General features: G+C 48.3%; 1 protein-coding gene across 1 annotated transcript in view; it reads left to right on the top strand.

The window, feature by feature from the left end:
- The window catches only part of CDC42BPB (CDC42 binding protein kinase beta), a 900,025-nt gene that overhangs the window by 757,011 nt on the left and 121,748 nt on the right, over positions 1–21,266 (top strand). The window contains exons 31-32 of the mRNA XM_086937841.1: positions 5,140–5,237; positions 5,333–5,417. Coding sequence (XP_086793967.1) covers positions 5,140–5,237; positions 5,333–5,417 — 183 coding nt within the window. The remainder of the gene's footprint in view (positions 1–5,139; positions 5,238–5,332; positions 5,418–21,266) is intronic.

Here is a 21,266-nt window from a genome sequence, read left to right as displayed (position 1 = left end):
AACTGCAAGGAACTCTTCAACATCGTGAAAGAGCTCTCCAACCCCAGCGCAGGAAACAACGACATCACCCCATCGCAAGACCTCTGCAACTCCCTCGCTTCATACTTCCACAACAAGATCGCGGACATACACAACAGCTTCAACAACCATCCAACGCACACCATGACCGAACAACCACCCCCCACCACCACCCTCCACGCCTGGACCCCGATCAGCACCGAAGACACCATCCGCACGATGAACTCCATCCACTCCGGATCACCGACCGACCCCTGCCCTCACCACGTCTTCAACAAGGCCGACGCTGTCATCGCACCCCACCTGCGAGACATCATCAACACATCCTTCGACACCGCCACCTTCCCTGAGAGCTGGAAACACGCCGAACTCAGCGCTCTACTCAAGAAACCAACAGCGGACCCCACCGAACTCAAGAACTACCGCCCCATCTCGCTCCTCCCGTTTCCAGCCAAAGTCATCGAGAAGACCGTCAACAAGCAGATGGCCGCCTTCCTCGAGACGAACGGATCCCTCGACCCCTCACAGTCCGGCTTCCGAGCCAATCACAGCACCGAGACCGCCCTCATCGCCGCCACTGATGACATCCGAGCCCTGATGGACAACGGAGAAACAGCAGCCCTCATCCTCCTAGACCTCTCCGCGGCCTTCGACGCGGTCTGCCACCGCACCCTAGTACAGCGCCTCAGCAACATCGGAATCCAGGACAAGGCGCTGGAATGGATCATCTCCTTCCTCGACGGAAGAACACAGAGAGTCCGCCTACCACCGTACAAGTCAGAGGCCTCCGAAGTCATCTGCGGCGTCCCTCAAGGATCATCTCTGAGCCCCACTCTCTTCAACGTCTACATGAGCCCCCTCGCGGCCATCGTACGCAAACACAACCTCAGCATAATCTCCTACGCCGACGACACCCAGCTGATCCTCTCCCTGACCAACGACCCCGCCTCCGCCAGAGCCAACCTGCACGAAGGAATGAGAGAGGTAGCCGAGTGGATGACGACCAGCCGCCTAAAACTGAACTCGGACAAGACGGAGGTCCTCATCCTGGGCTCTTCCCCCTCCGCCTGGGATGACTCCTGGTGGCCCCCCGCCCTGGGCACCCCACCCAAACCGACAGACCATGCACGCAACCTGGGCTTCATCCTGGACTCCTCCCTCTCCATGACCAGACAAGTCAACAACGTCTCCTCGGCGTGCTTCAACATCCTACGCATGCTACGGAAGATTTTCCGGTGGATCCCCACCGAGACCAGGAAGACCGTCACCCAGGCCCTCGTCACCAGCCGACTGGACTACGGCAACGCCCTCTACGCCGGTACCACCGCCAAGCTCCAGAAGAGACTCCAGCGGATCCAGAACGCCTCAGCCAGACTCATCCTCGACATCCCACGAACCAGCCACATCACCGGACATCTGAGAGACCTTCACTGGCTCCCCGTCAACAAAAGAATCACCTTCTGCCTCCTCACCCACGCACACAAAGCCCTACACGACCAAGGCCCGAGCTACCTCAACAGCCGGATCAACTTCTACGCACCCAAACGCCACCTCCGATCAGCCAACCACGCCCTCGCCGCCGTCCCCCGCATCCGAAGAGCGACTACAGGAGGAAGGTCCTTCTCCTACCTGGCCGCCAAGACCTGGAACTCCCTCCCGACCGACCTGCGCCTGACCCAAGACCACCTCTCCTTCAGGAAGAAGCTGAAGACCTGGCTGTTCGAGCAGTAGCGCCCCACCCCCCCCCCCCCCCCCCGCCTTGAGACCCTACGGGTACGTAGCGCGCTCTACAAGTGTCACTGATTGATTGATTGATAGGGGTCACCAGCACTTCGAGAGGTAAGTTGGGATCTTGGAACACAGGTAGGTACCCCAAAGGGAGGCACAGGGGGCTGTAGGGCACCATGTGCAGGGATGTCTTTGGGTGTCAGAAAAGCTTACCCTCGGCTGGTCGCGGTTGGGGTTGCCCCTGGTTCTTAGTCTGCAGGCGTCGGCTGGTTCATCGGGAAGGGTCTTTGGGCACTGGACTTTGGGTCCCAGTCCCGGGGGGACATCCTCGTGGTCTTGGTTCCCTATGGCCCGGCCTGGGCTCTGCGGGTGCAGAGTGGGCTGGTCCGGAGCTTCCTGGTTGGCACCAGGTGGGTTGTTGCAGCAGAACCTCTGCTGATGGGAGTCCCAGTCTTTAAGAGGGTCAAGGCAAGCAGGTCCTCTAGGTGTCCCAAGGTTGCTGTCCGCAGGAGTCGCCGGTATTAGGCAGGAGCAGGTTCAAGGATCGACAGTCCGTTGTTGTCATCCTGTTGTTAGCAGCTGCACGGTGGGTCTTCTTCTTCTTGATCTTCTTTCTTCTTTTCGTATCGGGATCTGAGGAAGGAAGGTTTCGGGAGCTCCTACATACTGAATTTAGGGGCGTTACAGGTAGGGCAAGGAAAGGGACCAATGAGTACACCCCCTAGTCTGCTCCTCTCCTGTGGGAGGAGGGCAGGAGCCTAGCTGGTGCATTTTACATTAAATCCCACACTGGCATCATTGCGGGTTTAATGTGCTGATAAGTTTGGTACCAAACTTGTCAGTCTTTAGTGTAGCCATTATGGTGCAGTGGAGTTCGTAATGACAACCTCCCAGCACCATATACTCTTAATGGCATCACTGCACTTACAGTGCCCAGGAATGGCCCTGGGTACTGTAAGGGCACAGGGCTCATGCACCTGTGCCCACACCTCTGGCATAGGGCACCCAGCTAGAAGGGGGACTGAAGTATGCCAGGGCAGTGGGTTCTGTGGGCATGGCACACAGGGATGTGTGCCATGTCGACTCTTGGTTTAGTTCTGTACTTAGGCACTCAGCCTGCAAAGGCAGTGTGTGGGTGCCAGGGTACAGGGCCCCTGAGGGTGGCACAATAAGTTCTGCAGCCCTCAGGGGTCTTCTCTGGTCACCATGCCCTGGGTACCTAGGGTACCATTTACTAGGGGCTGACAGGTGGCCAGAAAAGCCAATTGGGTTTTTAGTTTCAGCACAGTTTTAGGGAAGGAACACAGGCCCTGGGTACCTGGTTGTCAGGACCCAGGGCACATTCAGTCAAAGCAGATCAGTTCAGAAAAAAGGGGGGGCATACCAAGGTAAGAAAGATGGCACTTTCTCACATGCTACATGAAGTGACATTTTCATTCATGATGGAATCAGCAGCCTACACTGTTTGAAACAATGAAATTATGTGTTTTTTTTTAATTTTTGGGGCAAAATCTCAAATTATATTGATACAGACATAGCAGAAATTGTTATAAATGTATTGCCGCAAACTCTTTACCTCTTTGGGTTGTGCCATCTCTTGATCTGTATTGTTTTTAAATGTTTGTCACATTATGACCTCTCAGAACCTGTTACACTATCCCATGGCTGACCACCTTTTCGAGGTGAGTTAAATAATCTACAAACATGGAGAGTTAATATTTCTATAAAGTTGGACTTCATACATCTGACTGCTTTACTAAAGAAAAAGAGCAGACATGAGTGTAGCAATATTATTGTATATTACTTTAGGGCTCAGTCTTCTGTTTTTCCACTGTGCCCATATACCATAATTCCCCTTAGTGATAACCTCATAAGAAAGTTTAAAATGTGTTCTACCAAAAATGTTGCTTATTTTACATTTTTCAATACCTAGTTTGTACTCTAGGGATTGGACTGCCCTGGGCCTTGTTTTGAGCACTCAAAAGGTAGTTAAAATAGTACATAATGCAACATTTAAAGTATCAGAAGCACTATCTGCCCTTTTTTAAGTATTCTATTTTGATATGCTTATGTAATTCAACTTCTCTTCTCTATAAAAGTAGACTTTTCTTAAGTACAGCCGGCAAAGCAACTTGTGACCAGTTTCCCAAATTTGCTGTTTTCATGACTGATTTCTTTAAACAGTGTCTTGGCTGTTATGTAAAGAGCCATTTTGTCCATAAGTTGGACTGAAAAAAGCTTCAATTTTTGCCATGGTTGTATAACGATTGATATGCCTTTAAGTAAGGTGTTGGTAATGATCAAAGATTTTCTGATGGATACTTAAACCTGCAGATTCTTCCCCTTAAGAATATCCCCTAGCGCCAGACTAGATTGAGATAATTTTCTTAGTGATGCTCCACCATGCCAGTAGGAGGCACCATCTGACTTTGTGCAGCTGTGAAACTGACAAATTAGAGCAACACATAAGCACCAAACCCTGTATCCGGACGTCAGTGCCTTTCTTTCTCTTGCGACTTCAAAAATTGTTAAGACAGTGTGAACAGGGTGATATGTACCTTAAAAACTACAGGATTCATGGGAATGAATGTCTAGTATCACTGGCTGCCAGGAGTAGCATGTTATAATTTAGGGGCTGACCCTGCAAGACCCCAAAAGTAAACAAAAGTCTTCCTGATACACAATAATTTACCATTAATATGAAAGTCTTCAATGTTTCTGTAGCACCACCTTCCAGCATGCAGTGTTTATTGCTTCCAGTGCTCTGTGACCATTGTGGATTTCCCATACAGAGGCAGTTGCCATGTAGAGAGTACTGTATATGCCGTATATTAATCGTTTTAGCATAGACGATATGCTGAGCACCTGTACAAGATGGTGATGAACGAGTAGCATGTGATCTTATTAAACCACCTGAAGTTTATCAAATCCTTGGAGATGGTAACTCTACTACTACAACAATAGTAATTGTCTAAAAGTGGATCTTTGATACTAGCACACATTGTTACAGGGCAAGGTCAATGAAAGACATGTGCTAACCTATTAATCCAATCAGACTACCGATGTGCACGGTTGCATTTGATTCCAGGTTATGATTTGTTTCTGTTTACTGTTCATCTACGCTCCACAAATCGTACAGCACAAACTACTTTCTTGAACAGAATTTTGTCTTTACTAATATCTGCCCCTCCAATTGTCGAAAGAATCAAAGAATGGCTTATTAATATATTAACTTGCTGGGTTTTAAAACATAAACTACATTTGCTTATAAAGTAATCAATCATTTGAAGGCAGGCTTATCTAAAGCAACCATTGATGAAATACTATACTTAATTGTTTGTGTTTTGAAGTTGCAATATACATTTTGACCTAGTGTAATTTTGTTCATATCAGGTTGCACTTCCTCTCATGTGACATTGTACACTGAGTATGGCATTGACGTCTTTGATGTTTACAGCATGGAATGGGTTCAGACCATTGGCCTCAGGCGGGTGAGTACCTCAGAAATTTTCTATATTGTATTGAATAATTACCTTTCAAATGTGCACCACAGAAAACATCTTCTTGACCTCTTTGATCTTCACAGATTAAACCATTGAATGTGGAAGGCACACTGAACCTGCTAAATTCGGAACCACCACGACTATTGTATTTGAAGAACATGTTCTCAGGTTAGTGTGGTGTGCAAATATTTCTTTGTGTCTGAGGGATAGTAATCTTAGAAACAAATACTGCAAGGAATAACATTGAAGCTTATTTTGCTCAAGAATAAAACCTACCTATTGCATTGAATACGTTGTTCCTGAAACATTTTGTAGAAAGGAGTATACATCACTGTTGTGAGTATTTTGATTGTAAGTGCAAATTCAGTCCACTTTCAGTGCTTTGTCAGGCACCAAAACCTAAAAGAAAACTTGACCTCATTGAGGGTTTAATTGTTTATAATGCTGCTAAATGTGTGTGTGTGTGTGTATATATGTATTTACACACACACACACACACTCTCCCTCTCTCCAGCGCAGTATACACTGTGTAGTTATAGTTAGGATTGTTTTTCCATTTTTGTGTAGCTAAGAAGTTCAACAGCGTTTGGCAAATCTCCACAAAATGTTCCAAAATGTGCTACTTTTTGACTGGTTTGTGCAAGGAAGGTTTTGGGGTGGTCTGTCAAGCGGGGGCTGAGATAAAGGGTGAGGGGTGATCACAAAACATATTTTCCCCTTTCATTTTTCCTTAGGAACTTTATATACAGCTACAGCCCAAACCGTTGAACGGATTTACAATCAAATTGACAGAAAGCTAGGTCTGGTCCTGAAGGTGGACTTTTTATGTTTTGGTATAAATCTATTCAGTAGTTTTGGAAAATTAAGGTTTAAAAAATGTGTAGACATCACACCACGGAGGATCTGTGGGGCCGACGGGTCACATGCTGAGATTGGCTGCCACCACATTAACCAAGAAGTGGTAACAGCCATATTACAACTCAGGCCTCAGTCCTGAGTCTTAAGAAAAAAAGCTAAGAAAAAAGACAGAGGGAGCAGGGTGCAGATATCCTGACCCGCTAGGCCTGCCAGTGGCCCAAAAAGTTTTTTTCGTTAAGATTTTTGAGGATCCGCAAATCTGAGGCAAAGAAAAAAAAAGCAAGTGCAGGCTCTTCGCTTGTTTTATCAACATCCCCCACATGTTTTTTTATTGGGGGGAGAGGGACACTTACGCTACCCCCTCCAGCACTGAGAGACCCAGAGACCCAAAACCCCAGGTAAAGAAGGGGTGGTCTGCCTCCTTCCCGAACCTAATTAGTCCCCGGTACGAATCCCTGGGGCCAAAATGTATTAGAAGGGGGTAGTCCATGTGGTCCCCCTCCCTGAGCCTATAAAGGCCCCAGGTACCCCATCTCAAGAGGCTGAGTATTAAGATGACAGGAAAGGGGTGTGCGGCCCACCTCCTAGAACCCAATTAGGCCCCGGGGACCTTATCCTCTGGGCCCAAATGTAGAGGGGGGCTCATGTCTACCCTTTCTGTGCCTTGAAAAGAGGGCTTTGCGACCACCTCTCCCAGGGTCAACCCACTGATTAAAAGGGCAGCTGGGCTGCATGGTCGCCTCTCCTTGAGTCTTTAAAGGCCCCAGGGTCTCCAGCCCGAAGGGCCAGCTCCGTGACTGTGTCCCAGGGAGCCCACCCCCAGGACAGAGTTTTTTCCGTTAGCTCACCAGCGTGGGCAGGGAAAAATGTTTGCTCCTGCCGGGCGGGAGCATTTTTTAATCTCCTTCCAAACAGGAGCAATCAGGAAATCTGCTTCCAGACGGCGGGAGGTTTAAAATGCTCCAGCTGCTTGGAAGCTGACTTCTGTTACCCAACCAACACTCATGCATTGGATAGGCTGCCTCTGTGAGATTAGCCAGGCACTTTGGCCGACCCTCCACAGCATGGCAGCCTGCTCGGAATTGGCCACAGGACTTAGCTAACATCGCAGTGTAATAGTCATCTGCTTGCTGGGTGTTTAGAAGCGGAGCCTGGCCACAAGCCAGGTCCTGTGGCCAATGTACCGCCACGCATGGCAACTCCGGCCAACGTCCAGGAGTGCACGGCCTTTGGCCGTGTGCGGCTTGGGGATAGCTTTACGTATGGTAAAATATTACTTAAGGTGAGACGAACCCTAGAAATTCACTAAAAAAAGAAAGGTTAAACTATTGTTTGAGTTGGGTGAAATGTTTAGTAACAACATAACATTTTAAAGTTAAAAAAAAACCCACACCAATGCACCAACTTTATTTATAGTTGTCACAAGTAACTGTAACTCGTGCCGTAAGGTAACTGTAACTCGCACTCTCGCCATGCACTGCTCATTGCCCTACATATTACATCACTCATGACATCTTATAAGACATCATTGATATCACTGCAACATTTACAAGAACATTTTTGATGTGGCAGCGATGCAAGTTATAGTTAACCTAGGGCACAAGTTATATTTACTTGAGATAACTCCAACCATAGTAGAACTACTGCATTTCTGTGGTTCTTTGAGTGTAAAACCTTGTTGTTACTGAACATGTCAAGTAATATTACACTAACTTCCCCCAACTCCCATGAGCATTTTTGTTCTCATTGATAAAAACAAAGGTTACAAGGATTTTCTAGTTGGGTTCAGATTTAACATGCACAAATCCATAGAAATTCAGCAGTTCTAGTTAGTTATGTCGGGAAACTATAACTTGTGCCCTAAGGTAACTATACTCATGCCTGTAATCTTTGTTTTTTTAGTGAAATTCTAAGGTTTTTTTAATTCTATTTATGGACTATAAGGTCCCTGTAACCTTTGTTTTTTATCAATGGAGTTCAATAAAGTAAAGGTCTATTTAATTGCCTTGAGTTAATCCAACAGGCCGCACACAGCTAAAAGGCCATATCTCCAGGTACCCAACCGTGCACAGCCTTCAGCCGTGCGCTGCAGGGGGTCTGCTGTAGGGCCTGGCATGTAGCCAGTCCCTGTGGCCAACATCCCACCCCCTCCCCTTGCAGGCATCCAACACCCGTCACCCATGACCTTATGCCGTAATCCGCAGGGGTTAGCTGCAGGGCCCCCACATTCAGGCAGCCAGGTAGGGGGGGGGCACGCAGCCCAACTCCCCAGGCAAATTACAGTCCCGGGGATCCCATTCCCAGTAGCACATCCATATAGTAGATGGGGAAGGTGGACATGTATCCCCCCTCCAGGACCAATTTCGGCCTCTGTAGCCCCATCCCTATCCCCCAGGGCCCAGCCTTTTTCTAGATGAGAGGGTGGCACTCAGGCCCAATCCCAAGGCACTGTACTTTTTTTAATTGGGAGGGGCGCACGCAACCCCCCTCCCTTGGCCTCTAGCCGCCCCTGGGACCCCATTCACTCTGCTCTGGGCAATTACAAATAAGAGAGCAGGCTCCCCTCCCCTGGCCGATTTTGTTCCCGGGGACCGGACCTCTCTGGGTCCATTCATATAGTAAATGGGGAGGGGGCACGCAGCCCCCTCTCCAGGCTGATTCTGGCCCCTGGGGCCCAGCCTTATTCTAAATGGGAGGAGCAGCATGCAGCCCCCTCCCAAGGCCAATTTGGCCCTCGGACCCCATCCATCGAGACCTGGCCAATTAACAATGGAGTGGGCCCACGTATCCAGGCCAGTTTTGACCCCTTTTCCCGGGGCTTGACCAGTCAATGGTGGGTGCTCTGGTTGCATCCAGGATATCCAGTGTCTGGTTCTGGGAGGGCCGCTGGGGGAGCTTCAATGCCCCAGCTAGCTTCCCAACTCCAGCGGGAGTTAGAGTTACTCCCGCATGTAGGGAGCAGCAAAAAATGCTCCTCCCTGCATGCAGGAGCAATTTTTACGTCTCGGCCTGATCCAGCGCATGCGCAGGACTGGCCGAGACATTTAGTAGCTGCTTTAAAAAGTGCTACTTTCCCGGCAGCCAGCTTGCTATCACACGCAGAGCACGCGCGCATTCGCGCAATGGCAAGCTGGTGGCCTGCAAGGTAGCACTTGCGGTGACGTGCGTGCGCACCACTCGCTTTTTTTTTCTTTTTTCATTTCGCGGCCGTGCGGCTTTACTTTTACTGACACACAGCCAATGCTTGTTTAACCCTGCAAATCATGTGCACCTTTATGAATATCTGTGTATAAAGGCTGATTCTTTTTAATGTTGGAAGGCAAAATGGGAGCGTTTTATGATGCAAGTACATTTTTTTTAAAAATGTAGTTGCCTATTCCAATGGTGCAGGACGAGAAGTCCCTGGGAGCGCCCGTCCCCGACCATCATGCGCCAAAGGCCTGCTGAGCACCTTTCTGCTTGGATACGCGCATTTCATGCAGCTAATCTTGGCAGCAGTTCTTCAAGTTGGCGTGCTTTATTTGCAAAAGAACCGCCAGGGGCCAGAGTCCGGAGTTTGTCTCAGAAGCCTCTATTTCTCCCCCACCGCCGTGCGCTCATTTCTCTTTTTACCACTCTCTGATGTGCTTTTTCATCTCTTCTTTCTCTCGTTGTCAAGGGTTTCCTATACTTTACTTGCTCCTCCTTTCTCCTTTTTTTTCTCTTGATCAGTCTGATAAGCAGAAGCCTGTGCTGGTCCCCAAAAACGAGTGCCGGCAGACACTGGCTCAAATTAAGCACTGTCTTCGTAGTAAGAGCTCACGGTTCCAAGTAGCAGCTCGAGGCCTTCATCTGGCGCAGGAGGTGCAGCTTCCAAGGTGTCCTGGAGCCCTGGACTGTCCAAGAGCGTCAAGTGACCCGTCCGGTTAGTGTGCGTGGTCGCAGCACTCACTGCATGTCCTGCTTGTCACTGCGCGCTTTACCCAGGAGTCACAGTGTGTGCTCTGGTGCCTCCTGTGGCCACCTGGTGTTCGTCAGACGTGCTGAATGTTTCTATAATCCGTAATAGACCTCCCCACCCCTTGTCAATCACTGACTGACCTCAGATCTGCAAGCGCGCCCAGATGGGGAGGACTTTCTGATGCTACAACAGCGTTTGCCGCAAATAACGTCACAAGCTGTTGTCTGACGGGTTCTTAGGTATTTCAAAGCAGTTGAAATATTGGGAGTTTTGCAGCATGTTGTTGGACCCAACCCTGATCATGTTTAACTTTTCAAAAGTACATTTTTTGTGCTTGAATATTTCCTTGTGCATGTTCAGTGGAAAACCGCTTTGGGTGACTACTTTTTTTTTTTTTTTAAAGCACAACAAAACAAACCTCCATACGTGCAGCCAAGTGCATTTTTATGGTGCAATCATCCCTTCCTGTGAACCGATAATGTACTCCAAATAGTGAAGTCCTGGAAGGGGGCGGGGAGGTTGCTGGCTACTGAACCCTGTAGGCCTCTTTTTATCAGACTCTATACCTGTATTGTTGTACTGTCCTGCCCATCTGATGGGACACTCATCAGATACCCAGCGGAAGTGACCCCAGACAGGTGTAGGTGCGCGTTTATGTGCATTTGAAAGTGAAAAGAACGTTTCAGATCAGAGACCAAAGGTCAGTCCGGACTGGGTGAAGCTGGGGAGTAAGGACGGCTTTCGTTTTTTCCCGCTCTTGATGGGCCTAGAGGTTTGTCAATAGTTTTCGTCTGTAATATTTCAAATAATAAACAAGCTTTTGAACTTGTGTAAGTCATATCTGGTGGGTGCTGTGTACAAGGCGAGGCGTGGCAGAATTGTACTATGTGCTGACCTTGTGATGGCGGATCAGTAAACAGCTGTGCTTCCTACTTCGTTGGAATATATTATTCATTGCAGCGGAGTTATTTATGCATGCATTACTTACTGTTAGGAGTCTCCAAATACTAGAAGTGGAATCCATTTAATTAGGGACTGATCTGTGTAGTAATATATGTATGCTGATGTCATTAAATATGTTAAAATTAAAACAAGATTAGACTAATTTAGTATAAGATTTTTTATTTAATAAAGCTTTTTTATTTTGACACAATTCATTATTTGTAGCATAACATTATATATATTTATATATTTAACTTTTTTAATCATTAAATATAATTTAATCTTATTTCCTAAGGGGTTTTAACTCCCTAAGTCCATACTTTTCAATGGGATTCCATTGTAGTATCCGTGGTGGCGGTCTGGTGCTAGACTTACTACTGACTTGCTACTGAGTCTTTTTGACAGTAGTAACTTTGCACAATTTGGCTCCACCCCACTGAGCTCAGTGTTGGAGACATTTAGCCCTACACTTTGGGATATTCACAAAATCCCAGTGTAAAGTTACTACAATGTAGTATGCCATTGAGATAGCTTTAACTTTATGGATAGGTCCCTGAGACACAGGTGTGTGGAGTCAATAGAATGGCACCAGTGCAGCCTTGTATTTCTTTATTTGTAAAGCACAACTATAACCAAACAGTAAACTAGAAAAACTGCAGGCCTACAAAGAACCACCATGTTGATTGACAAGAGGTCACTGGGAGGGCTACTGAGTCTTGTTGCACTTGAAAACTAGAGCTGTGGACTATCAATAACTGGCAGTCCTGTTTTAAGTGCTTTATATCTGTGACCTTTTTTCTAACACCCTATCATCCTGAGTTTCGTGCATATTTGCCCAACTAGACCGAAGATACCGAAGAAAGAAAACATGTCTTTCCTTTGGAAAATCAGATCTAACTGTAACTGCATAGCGGTGACCAGCACTGTGTAATAATTGTATATATATGTGTGTGTGTGTGTGTGTGTGTGTGTGTGTGTGTGTGTATATATATATATATATATATATATATATATATGTATGTATGTATATATATATATATATATATGTGTGTGTATATATATATATATATTTTTTTTTTTTATTATTACCGCTCAGAGGATCCCCTCTCCAAGCCGGGAGAGAAGCACGGCACTCACGGGGTGATCGTCAGTAGTTCTTTATTCACAACGCTTGCACAGATGCGTTTCGGGAAACTCCCTTCCTCAGTGTGTTCACAAGATGTGAACCGAGGAAGCATGTATTTACACAGTTCTACCAGATGGGAAGTAACAACATCGAGGTAGGGCTAGTCACCGCCATAATTTGGTGAGCTCCATCTTAGAATGTGTAAATGTCACTATTTCATCCATAGAAACAGTGTCAAAATGTCATCATTATACATTCATTTCAATAATATATTGTGTATATTAAAAACATCTGATTTGTTAAAACATACATAAAACATGGTATCATTATAACCAAATTTTCATATTGCACATTCATTGAAAATGATCTTGCCATGGATCGGCTTTTGGCGGTTCCGTGTACTGGGGTCGCCATGAAACTCTAAAAATAAGGCTGTGTAACGGCATATATTAGGTACTCCATAATTAGTTATTATTGTCTCTCAGACATCTGGTTTTTAACTTTTAAATTAGAAATGATGGCCTAATTTCCTAGGTGCACTGCCAGTTCTTCTCCTAAGATATGTAGATACACGGCCTATTTTTAAAGGTTACATGGCGGCTCCAGTACACGGAACCGCCAAAAGCCGATCCACAGCAAGATCATTTTCAATGAATGTGCAATATGAAAATTTGGTTATAATGATACCATGTTTTATGTATGTTTTAACATATCAGATGTTTTTGATATACACCATATATTATTAAAATGAATGTATAATGATGACATTTTGACGCTGTTTTTATGGATAAAATAGTGACATTTACACATTCTAAGATGGCGCTCACCAAATTATGGCGGTGACTAGCCTTACCTCAATGTTGTTACTTCCTATCTGGTAGAACTGTGTAAATACATGCTTCCTCGGTTCACATCTTGTGAACACACTGAGGAAGGGAGTTTCCCGAAACGCGTCTGTGCAAGCGTTGTGAATAAAGAACTACTGACGATCACCCCGTGAGTGCCGTGCTTCTTTCCCGGCTGGGAGAGGGGATCCTCTGAGCGGTAATATTACACAGAGCACCACCGTGTTCTCGGCACCCACCTGGGAGTGCCCCGTTGTCTGGAAGGGTACAACAGAAGCGAACATATATATATATATATATAACGCTCAAAGTCTTTCTTAGTTCACAAGAAAAGAAGCAGCACTCATAAACTATCACGGTGATGATTTAATGTGGGGAAAAAGGAAAGCACAAACGCGTTTTGGCGTAAGCCTTCGTCATTATTCGTCAATCTTACTTATTAATTTATTTTTTACTGGGGAAAAAGGTTACAGGGACGTTAGTTAGGCTCAGATTTCACTCGAACAAAACCATTAAGATTCCGCAGTTATAGTTAACTGAGTTAACTTTAACTTATGCCCTCAATGCACTGCCTACGACCTCATATATTACATGGTTAGTGACATCGGTGATGACAACATCCAATGTGTGTTTCGTAAACGTTTCTGAAAAAGAAAGATATATACCAAGTACTGCATAAGTTAAATTACTATTCTTTTTGTACTGCTGAGTGATACTGTTTTGAATATATATCCTCTGAGTGGCACTGTGACTGTCTTATCAGTGTAGGAATGGGTGTCCTGAGTGGCTGCATGAGTGTGTGAGTGACTGTATTGGTGAATAAGTGGGTGTGTGAGTGGCTGTATCAGTGACAGTGTTGACTTTGTGGGTGAATGAATGTGAGTGTGAGTGGATGTATGGGTGACTAGGTGGCTGTTTCGGTAAGTGACTGGATGTGTAAGTGGATGTATGGGTGAATTGCTGTTTGGGTGCATGGGTAAATGGTTGGGTGTGTGAGTGGCTGTTTTGCATAGTAAGTATTTGCGAGAGTGGCTGTATAAATAAGTGAGTGGGCGCGTGAGTGATTGGATTGATGTGTGAATGGGTATGTAAGTGGCTTTGTGGATGAGTGAATGGGTGTGTGAGCGGCTGTATTGATGTTTGAGTGGGTATGTGAGAATGTTAGTGGTTGTATGGGTGTGAGAGTGGCTGTATGGGTCTGAGAGTGGGTGTGTGAGCAGTTGTGGGTGTATGAGTATCTGTATGGGTCAGTGAATGGCTGTGTGAGTGGCTGTATTAGTGAGTGTGTGTCAGTCATGGGTCTGTGAATGAGTATGAGTGTGTATGAGCTGTTTTATGTGGGTGTGAATGGGTGTGTGATTGGTTCTGTGGATATCACTTGAGATGTCATCAATGATGGCATCAGTGTTGTCACTGACCACGTCGTGAGTGATGTGAGGTCATAAGCAGTGCATTGCAGGGACGTAAATAATAGTTCACTCAGGTAACTATAGATGCTGAATTTCAATAGATTTGTATGAGTGAAATCTGAGCCTTACCATAATATCCCTGTAAACTTTGTGTTCGAGGCATATGGGCTGCAGATCAACACGAGTGGATAGATCGCCATCTGGTGGTGGACCGAGATGAATACACTTGTGTTGGAAGAGACTTAGTTTGGTAGATGATGACTCCTGTAGAGCGTAGTGCGCATGGGCATCGACTCCGTCTTCAGATAGTTTTTTTCCGCCATCGGGCTCGGATGTGTTTATCGTTCGGTCCTGTTACCGATCTCCTTTCGACTGCCAGTCCTCCATCATACCATCGGTATCGTCTTCAATTGGGATTTCCTGTTACTCGCATCGAAGAAAGGTTTGCACTTCTCGATTCCAGCGTTCGTTGGGGCCGTCGGGCCCAACTGCGCCATTGAGCCTTTGGCTCATGGAAAGAACACCCTTCAAGAAGTGCCCTCAGTGTGGACACAAATTGCCCCACACTGATCTACATGAGGTGTGCAATCTGTGCTCGTCCCCAGAGCACGAGAGTCGAGATTGCCAGGCCTGCACTTCGTTCCAGTTCAAGAAAACTATCAGAGTCCGTCGAGCTCGATGAGTCATGGCACAGTCCTCTTCATCGACACCAGATCTCATCATAGACGAGGCTCCAATCGATCTAAAGTCCGAAGAACAACAGCAGGACAACGTCGTTTCTGAAGCAGAGTATTCAGCTTCCGGAGCCGAAGGACAATCAGAAGATGACTATCTTCTTCCAGCTGGTCAACGGGTCGTTAGTACAAGCATCGACCCTGTTCTCACCCCCATACCGGGCAGGCTTCGGTTCCACCTCCATCTTAGGGTCCAGGTGCACACCGACCAAAACCTTCAGACGCCCGCCTTCCGGATCGGCAAAGAAGAATCCTAGAAAGCCTCTAGGCGACTCGGGCTCGAGTCAGCCTGCCGGTCCCAACAAGCAGAAGGTCCTTAAACCGAAACTAACTCCGGCACCGAGACAACCCTCGGTACCGAAACCGGTCGAGCCGAAAACAAGCTTGGCACCGAAAACAGTTCCCAAAACCGTCAAACCGAAGCCAACTCCGGTACAGAAACAAGTCGACCCAAAGTCCACTTTGGGACCGTAACACACTTCGGCACCTAAAATTGTTGACCCAAAACGTGAGTCGGAACCAATAATTCCGGATTCGAAAACATCTGATCCGAATAAAAGACATATCACCAAGAAAGATTCTGACCACAAGTCTTCAGAACTGAAGCCAAAATCTACTCCAAAGACAGTAATAGACACTGCAAGACCTTCTAAGCAACTCTGCTCCAAACAAGACAAGTCTGTGCCGAAAAAGGATAGTTCCATAGAAGAGCTTTTCCGCCCAGATCCAAAACAAAAGACTCTTCTTAGTCATCCAAAAACTGGACATATAATTACAGTGCCTGAAAAGAAGCTGGACCCTCCCAAAACACCTCCAGTTCCTCTCAAAAAGCATGCTCAAACTTCCCCCATAAGAATTCCTTCACCACTGCTAGAGATACCACTGGACATTTCACCTGCACACTCACCATCTCATCACGCACAGCCCTGCACCAGCAGAGGATGATGAGGGTGAGGATAATTATTCAGAGGGCGTAGAAAGTGAGCACCCCATAGATGACACAATGACCCAGACAATATTTCTGGCCCATCAGATGATCCCTGGGAAGATTATAACGCGCCAGATGCCCCAGATCTACCACAAGCTGATGTACCCTTCTAGGTCATCTGCTCCAGGTGACACTATAAGGTTTACGCAACTCATTCATAGGGCAAACACCTGTCATGGGGTAGATTTACACACGATCCAGTAGAGGAAGACTTCCTTATAGATACATTACTACCATCACATAAAACCACAACCACATTACCAATGTTTAAGGGAGTGGTAAAACACGCACCAAGGGATTTCAAAGACCTTGTCAGAGCCATAGCATTTAATCCCAGTTTAGAAAAGAAGTATAAAGCAGCTCCAACTGACCAAGCATACATCAAAGGCCAATTGCCATTAGACTTATTAGTAGTCTCACACGCTAGGAAAAGAGCTAACTCGCAGACAACAGGGGATGCTTCACCCCCTGATAAGTAGTCTAAACTTTTAGATGCTTCAGGAAAACGCACCATCTCACAAGCAGCCATTGTATGGAGAATTGCTAACACTCAAGCCCTGGTAGCAAGATATGATCGAGCTCATTACAATGAGCTAGAAACACTTATGCAACATTTGCCTGACAAGTATAAGGCCAGGGCTTCAGACTTAATACAAGAAGGCAAGGTCATTACCAATACCTCAATACGTTGTGCTTTAGATACTGCTGACACAGCCTCTAGAGCAATAAATACAGGCGTACTTTTATGTAGACATGCCTGGTGCGCATCTCTGGGTTCAAACCAGAGGTACAGACCAGTATCCTTAATCAACCTTTTGACCAGCAACATCTTTTTGGTCCTACAGTTGATAATGCACTGGAGAAAATGAAAAAGGATACGGACACAGCAAAATCCATGGGAGCCTTACAAACTCAAACTCCCCGAGCGTCCTTTCCTCGCTCCTCTTACAGGGGCGCCTCCAAAGGGTTTCAAACAGATAACGCCTCCTTTTCTTACAAGACGCCCACCCAATCCTCGCCCAATAGAGGTTAATGCAGAGGAGGATATAGAGTTAACAACACTAAAGTTAGAGACAGAGGTAACAACAACCGCAATGCCTCCACTCCGAAGCAGTGACTTCCCTCCCCTCCCCAGACCATTCCACTCCTGTTGGGGAGAGATTACAACAGTTCCTACCTGTCTGGAACTCAATCACCACAGACAGGTGGGTGAGACAATTTGTTCAGTCAGGTTATTGCCTGGAGCAGACATCCAACACACATCCCACACAATTCAGACATTGTACAACTTGGGGTTTACAATAAACCACAAGAAGTCACATCTACGGCCCTCTCATGCACATCAATACCTAGAGGCTACAATAAACACCAATACAGCTCTAGCTTATCCCAGTACAGCCAGGATACAGAGCATTCAAGCCTTAGTCATAAGGTTTCAAAACCAACACTCTCTCCCAGCCAGAGTGTTCACGCAACTAATAGGCATGATGGCATCTTGCATTTTTATTGTACCATATGTAAGACTGCAAATGTGTCCTTTGCAGGAATGTCTAGCACCTCAGTGGAATCAGGCACAAGGACAACTGACGGACCTGGTGTTGGTAGACAGCTGCACACATCGCTCTCTACAGTGGTGGAACACCAAAAACTTGTCCAGCGGGCGGCCGTTCCTCGAGCCTGTTCCACAAATAGTATTTATTTATTTTATTTTATTTATTTCATTTATAAAGCGCTCTATCACCTGACGGCATCCTGGTGCTGAAAAGCTCACAGTAAACGGCAAAAGACAGACAGAAGAGAGGCACAAGCAACTAGTACAGAACAGTATAGCAGCTAAACTTTAGGAAATAGCAGAGTTTTTAACCTTCTTCTAAAGGGCAGAAGATCACTGATCTGTCTTAGTTCTAAAGGAAGTCTGTTCCACAGTCTGGCCGCAGCAACCGTAAAAGTTCTGCCACCAGTTCTGACTTTCCTAAACCTAGCTACCTTAACCAATCTAGCTGAGGCGGAACGAAGGGTTCTGGCAGGAACATACCACTCGAATTTCCTCTGTAACATGACCGGGCCCATCCCATGCAGCGCTTTAAACACGAGACAGAGGGACTTGAACTTAATTCTCTGTCCCACCGGAAGCCAGTGTAGTTCTGCGAGGGCCCTGGAGGACAAGGACTGCCTCTGCCAGCCCAAAGCAAGTTTAGCTGCGGTAGACTGAATTCTCAAAGTACTGACAACAGACGCATCCCTGACAGGATGGGGAGCACATCTGCTCCACCACACAACTCAGGGAAGATGAACTGCTCAACAAACGGTGCTTTACATCAATCACCTAGAGTTGCTAGCGATTTTCATGGCACTAAAGTCCTTCCTAGTACACATACAGAACAAGGCTGTCTTAATCCGGACGGACAACATGACAGCCATGTACTACATACAGAAACAATAAGGCACACATTCCCTGCAACTGTCCCAACTCGCCCAAAACATTTGGGGATGGGCCATTCCACAAAAGATATATCTGTTGGCAGAACACCTTCCAGGAGTTCACAATCAGATAGCCGATCTGTTAAGTCGACAGACACAACAGATTCACGAATGGGAACTACATCTGTAAGTTCTACAACCATTCTTTCACAAGAGGGGTCATCCAGGCATAGACCTGTTTGGCACACAAGAAAATGCAAAATGCCCAACCTTCACCGCCAGGTTTCCACACCTGTTGTCCAAGGGCAATGCGATATGGATGAACTGTTCAGACAGATTTGCATATGCTTTCCCGGCCAGTAAGGGTGCAGTCAGAGTGGAGTCCTAGTAGGAGCCGCATGCGCCCCTCCACCCCCGCCTCGCAGACGCTTACCATTACAAACACTGCTCGCCAGCGCATCCCGGGCCAAGCGCTATCGCTGCACAGGCCCCCACCCCTCACAGGTGGAGAAGAGAGGAGAGAAAAGAAAGGGAAGCAATGAGAGGCGGAAAAGAGAGAGAGACAAGAGGGAACATTTACGATCCAACAGTGGCCAACAGGGCCAGGTTCATCTGGTCCCGCCATCGGGCTTCCTACACCCGAGGGTTCGGATAAGCCCAGGGATGTCACTCCCTCAGGGATCACCAGGAGTAGGGGCGTAATCGGCCTCGAGGTCATCGTGGGGAGGAGCCCCAGCGTCGCCCACCCGAAAGAAAGGAGCCGGGGTGCGAAACCGGGTTGGGCAGTCATCCGCAGTTACACCTTGAGGCCAAGGGGGTAGAGCGCCTGCTCCATGGAGATGTGGGCTGTGAGTTGTTATGAACGTTCTCCTGCAAGGTCATGGGGTTGGCTGGCGGGATGTAGCCTCATCTCGGTCTCCCTCCAGGGACTTGATGTGAGCAATAATGTCCTGCTTAGACTGGGAGGCAGTCTGCTCATCCCCGTGAGGTGAGCGTCGGTGCCGTTGGACCGTGGTCCAGGTTGGTTTGGCTGGGATATGCTCCTGCCTCCGTGGGCTCGCCGGCGGCGATGTCGGTGGTTGCAGGAGCTGTGCCTCCTCAACGAATTTCCTCACGACTTTCCACTTGGTCTCCCACTGGAAGATAAGGGCAAAGGGGTGGCCCCATTGGTAGGCGATGCCCATTTCCCGCAGCTTTTCTGTCACCAGCTTGAAGGCTCGCCGCCGCTGGAGGGTGTTGGGTGCCAGGTCTTGGAAAATTTTAATTTTATGGCCCCTATAGGTAAGGTCCGGCTTGCTGCGCGCAAGATGGCCTCCTTCTCTTGAAGAAATGGACCCTCGTCAGGATATCCGGAAGGAGTCCTGGGCACCCCGGCGGCCCGGAGACCCGATGGGCGCGATCTAGGACCGGTGGTGAGGCTTCGTCGTCACCCCAGACCTCATGGAGGAGCTGCGCAACATAGGTCAAGATGTCCTTCCCTTCCTCTCCGAGAGGCACTCCGCGGATGCAGAGGTTGTTCCGGCGGCTCCTATTCTCTAGCTCTTCCTGCTTGACCTGCAGCTCTATGTTTTGCTCCACCAGAGCCTCCAGGCGTTGCCACAGGAGCTCTTGGTCCTCAGTGCGGGCATCGACTGTCTTCTCCAGACTGTCCACACGGTCTCCCAAGTCCGTGACCTCCCGGCGCAACTCCCGCACACAAGTGTGGACCTCAGAACGCAGGGAGCCAATCTCCATTTTAAGCTCCGACATAAAGGATGTCATGAACGCCTGTGTCACCGGGGCCGCATCCCCCGAGGTCCGTGGTGCCTCCGCCACCGGTGCCGCTGCCCCCGCTTTGCCACCACCGAGTTGTCTCTGGGGGGGCGCTGTCGCTTCAGTCTTGCCCCCTTTGGAGCGCGTCATGGCCAGGGTCGACGTGACCCGCCTGGCCCACCAGCGCCTCGAGGGCTGAGTCGGGGCTGCTGAAGGCGATATCCAAGTTGTGGCAAAGAGTCCTCTCGAGCCCCTCTCTGGAGCGCCGTATTCCAGAGCTCCAGTCAACCCAATCACGAGTCGCCAGGGGGTCCCGCAGCGGAGTCGCTGTAGCAGGTACCTCTCGAGGGTGCAGACAAGATGGGGGCCCCACCGTAGGTAGATCGCGCCCGGTACTATACAGATGGGCTTCAAGTTCCCCAGGCTAAGGGGGACCGGGGAAAAGGCCTCCCAATCCCGTCGCAGGCAGGAGGGGGGGCGTGCGGGATACACAAGAGTCAAGGGCGGCAGGCCCGCAGGCTGGGGGAGCGGCGGTCACCACATCGCCACCCACCTGGGCCTCTCTGTCATGGGCTCTGCTGTTCGTTCCCCCGGGGTGGTGCACCGCCGCCGACCCTCCGGCTGTGTCAGGGGCCCCCGGATCACCAGTCTCAGGCGCCAATGTGAGCCCTCACCTCCACTGACGCTTCTTGCTTCATGGACGCCCAGGCGGGGCAGAGGGGGGCCTCCCGCCCCTCACAAGGCCGCTCCACAGGCCAGGGGGGCCCCGCCAACACCAGATGTCTCGCCCAGCAGCAGCAGGCCCGTCACGGCCGCCGGCCTCTTCGCCGCCGCAGGGGGGGGCGGGCCACACCACAACTCACCAGTAGGCAGCGGCTGTACAAAATGGCGGCCTGCAGGACCGCCGGTGCCGAAGGACACCTAGCGCAGGCCCCGACGCTGGCCCCCACCTCCACCTGCTCTCCTCACCTCGAATTCCCCCAGGCAGGGCGGAGGGGCCGT

This window comes from Lissotriton vulgaris, chromosome 9 (assembly GCF_964263255.1).
Source record: "Lissotriton vulgaris chromosome 9, aLisVul1.2, whole genome shotgun sequence".
Lineage (NCBI taxonomy): Eukaryota > Metazoa > Chordata > Amphibia > Caudata > Salamandridae > Lissotriton > Lissotriton vulgaris.
Note: the sequence above shows the minus strand (reverse complement) of the source record. Positions and strands in the feature narration are given on the sequence as shown.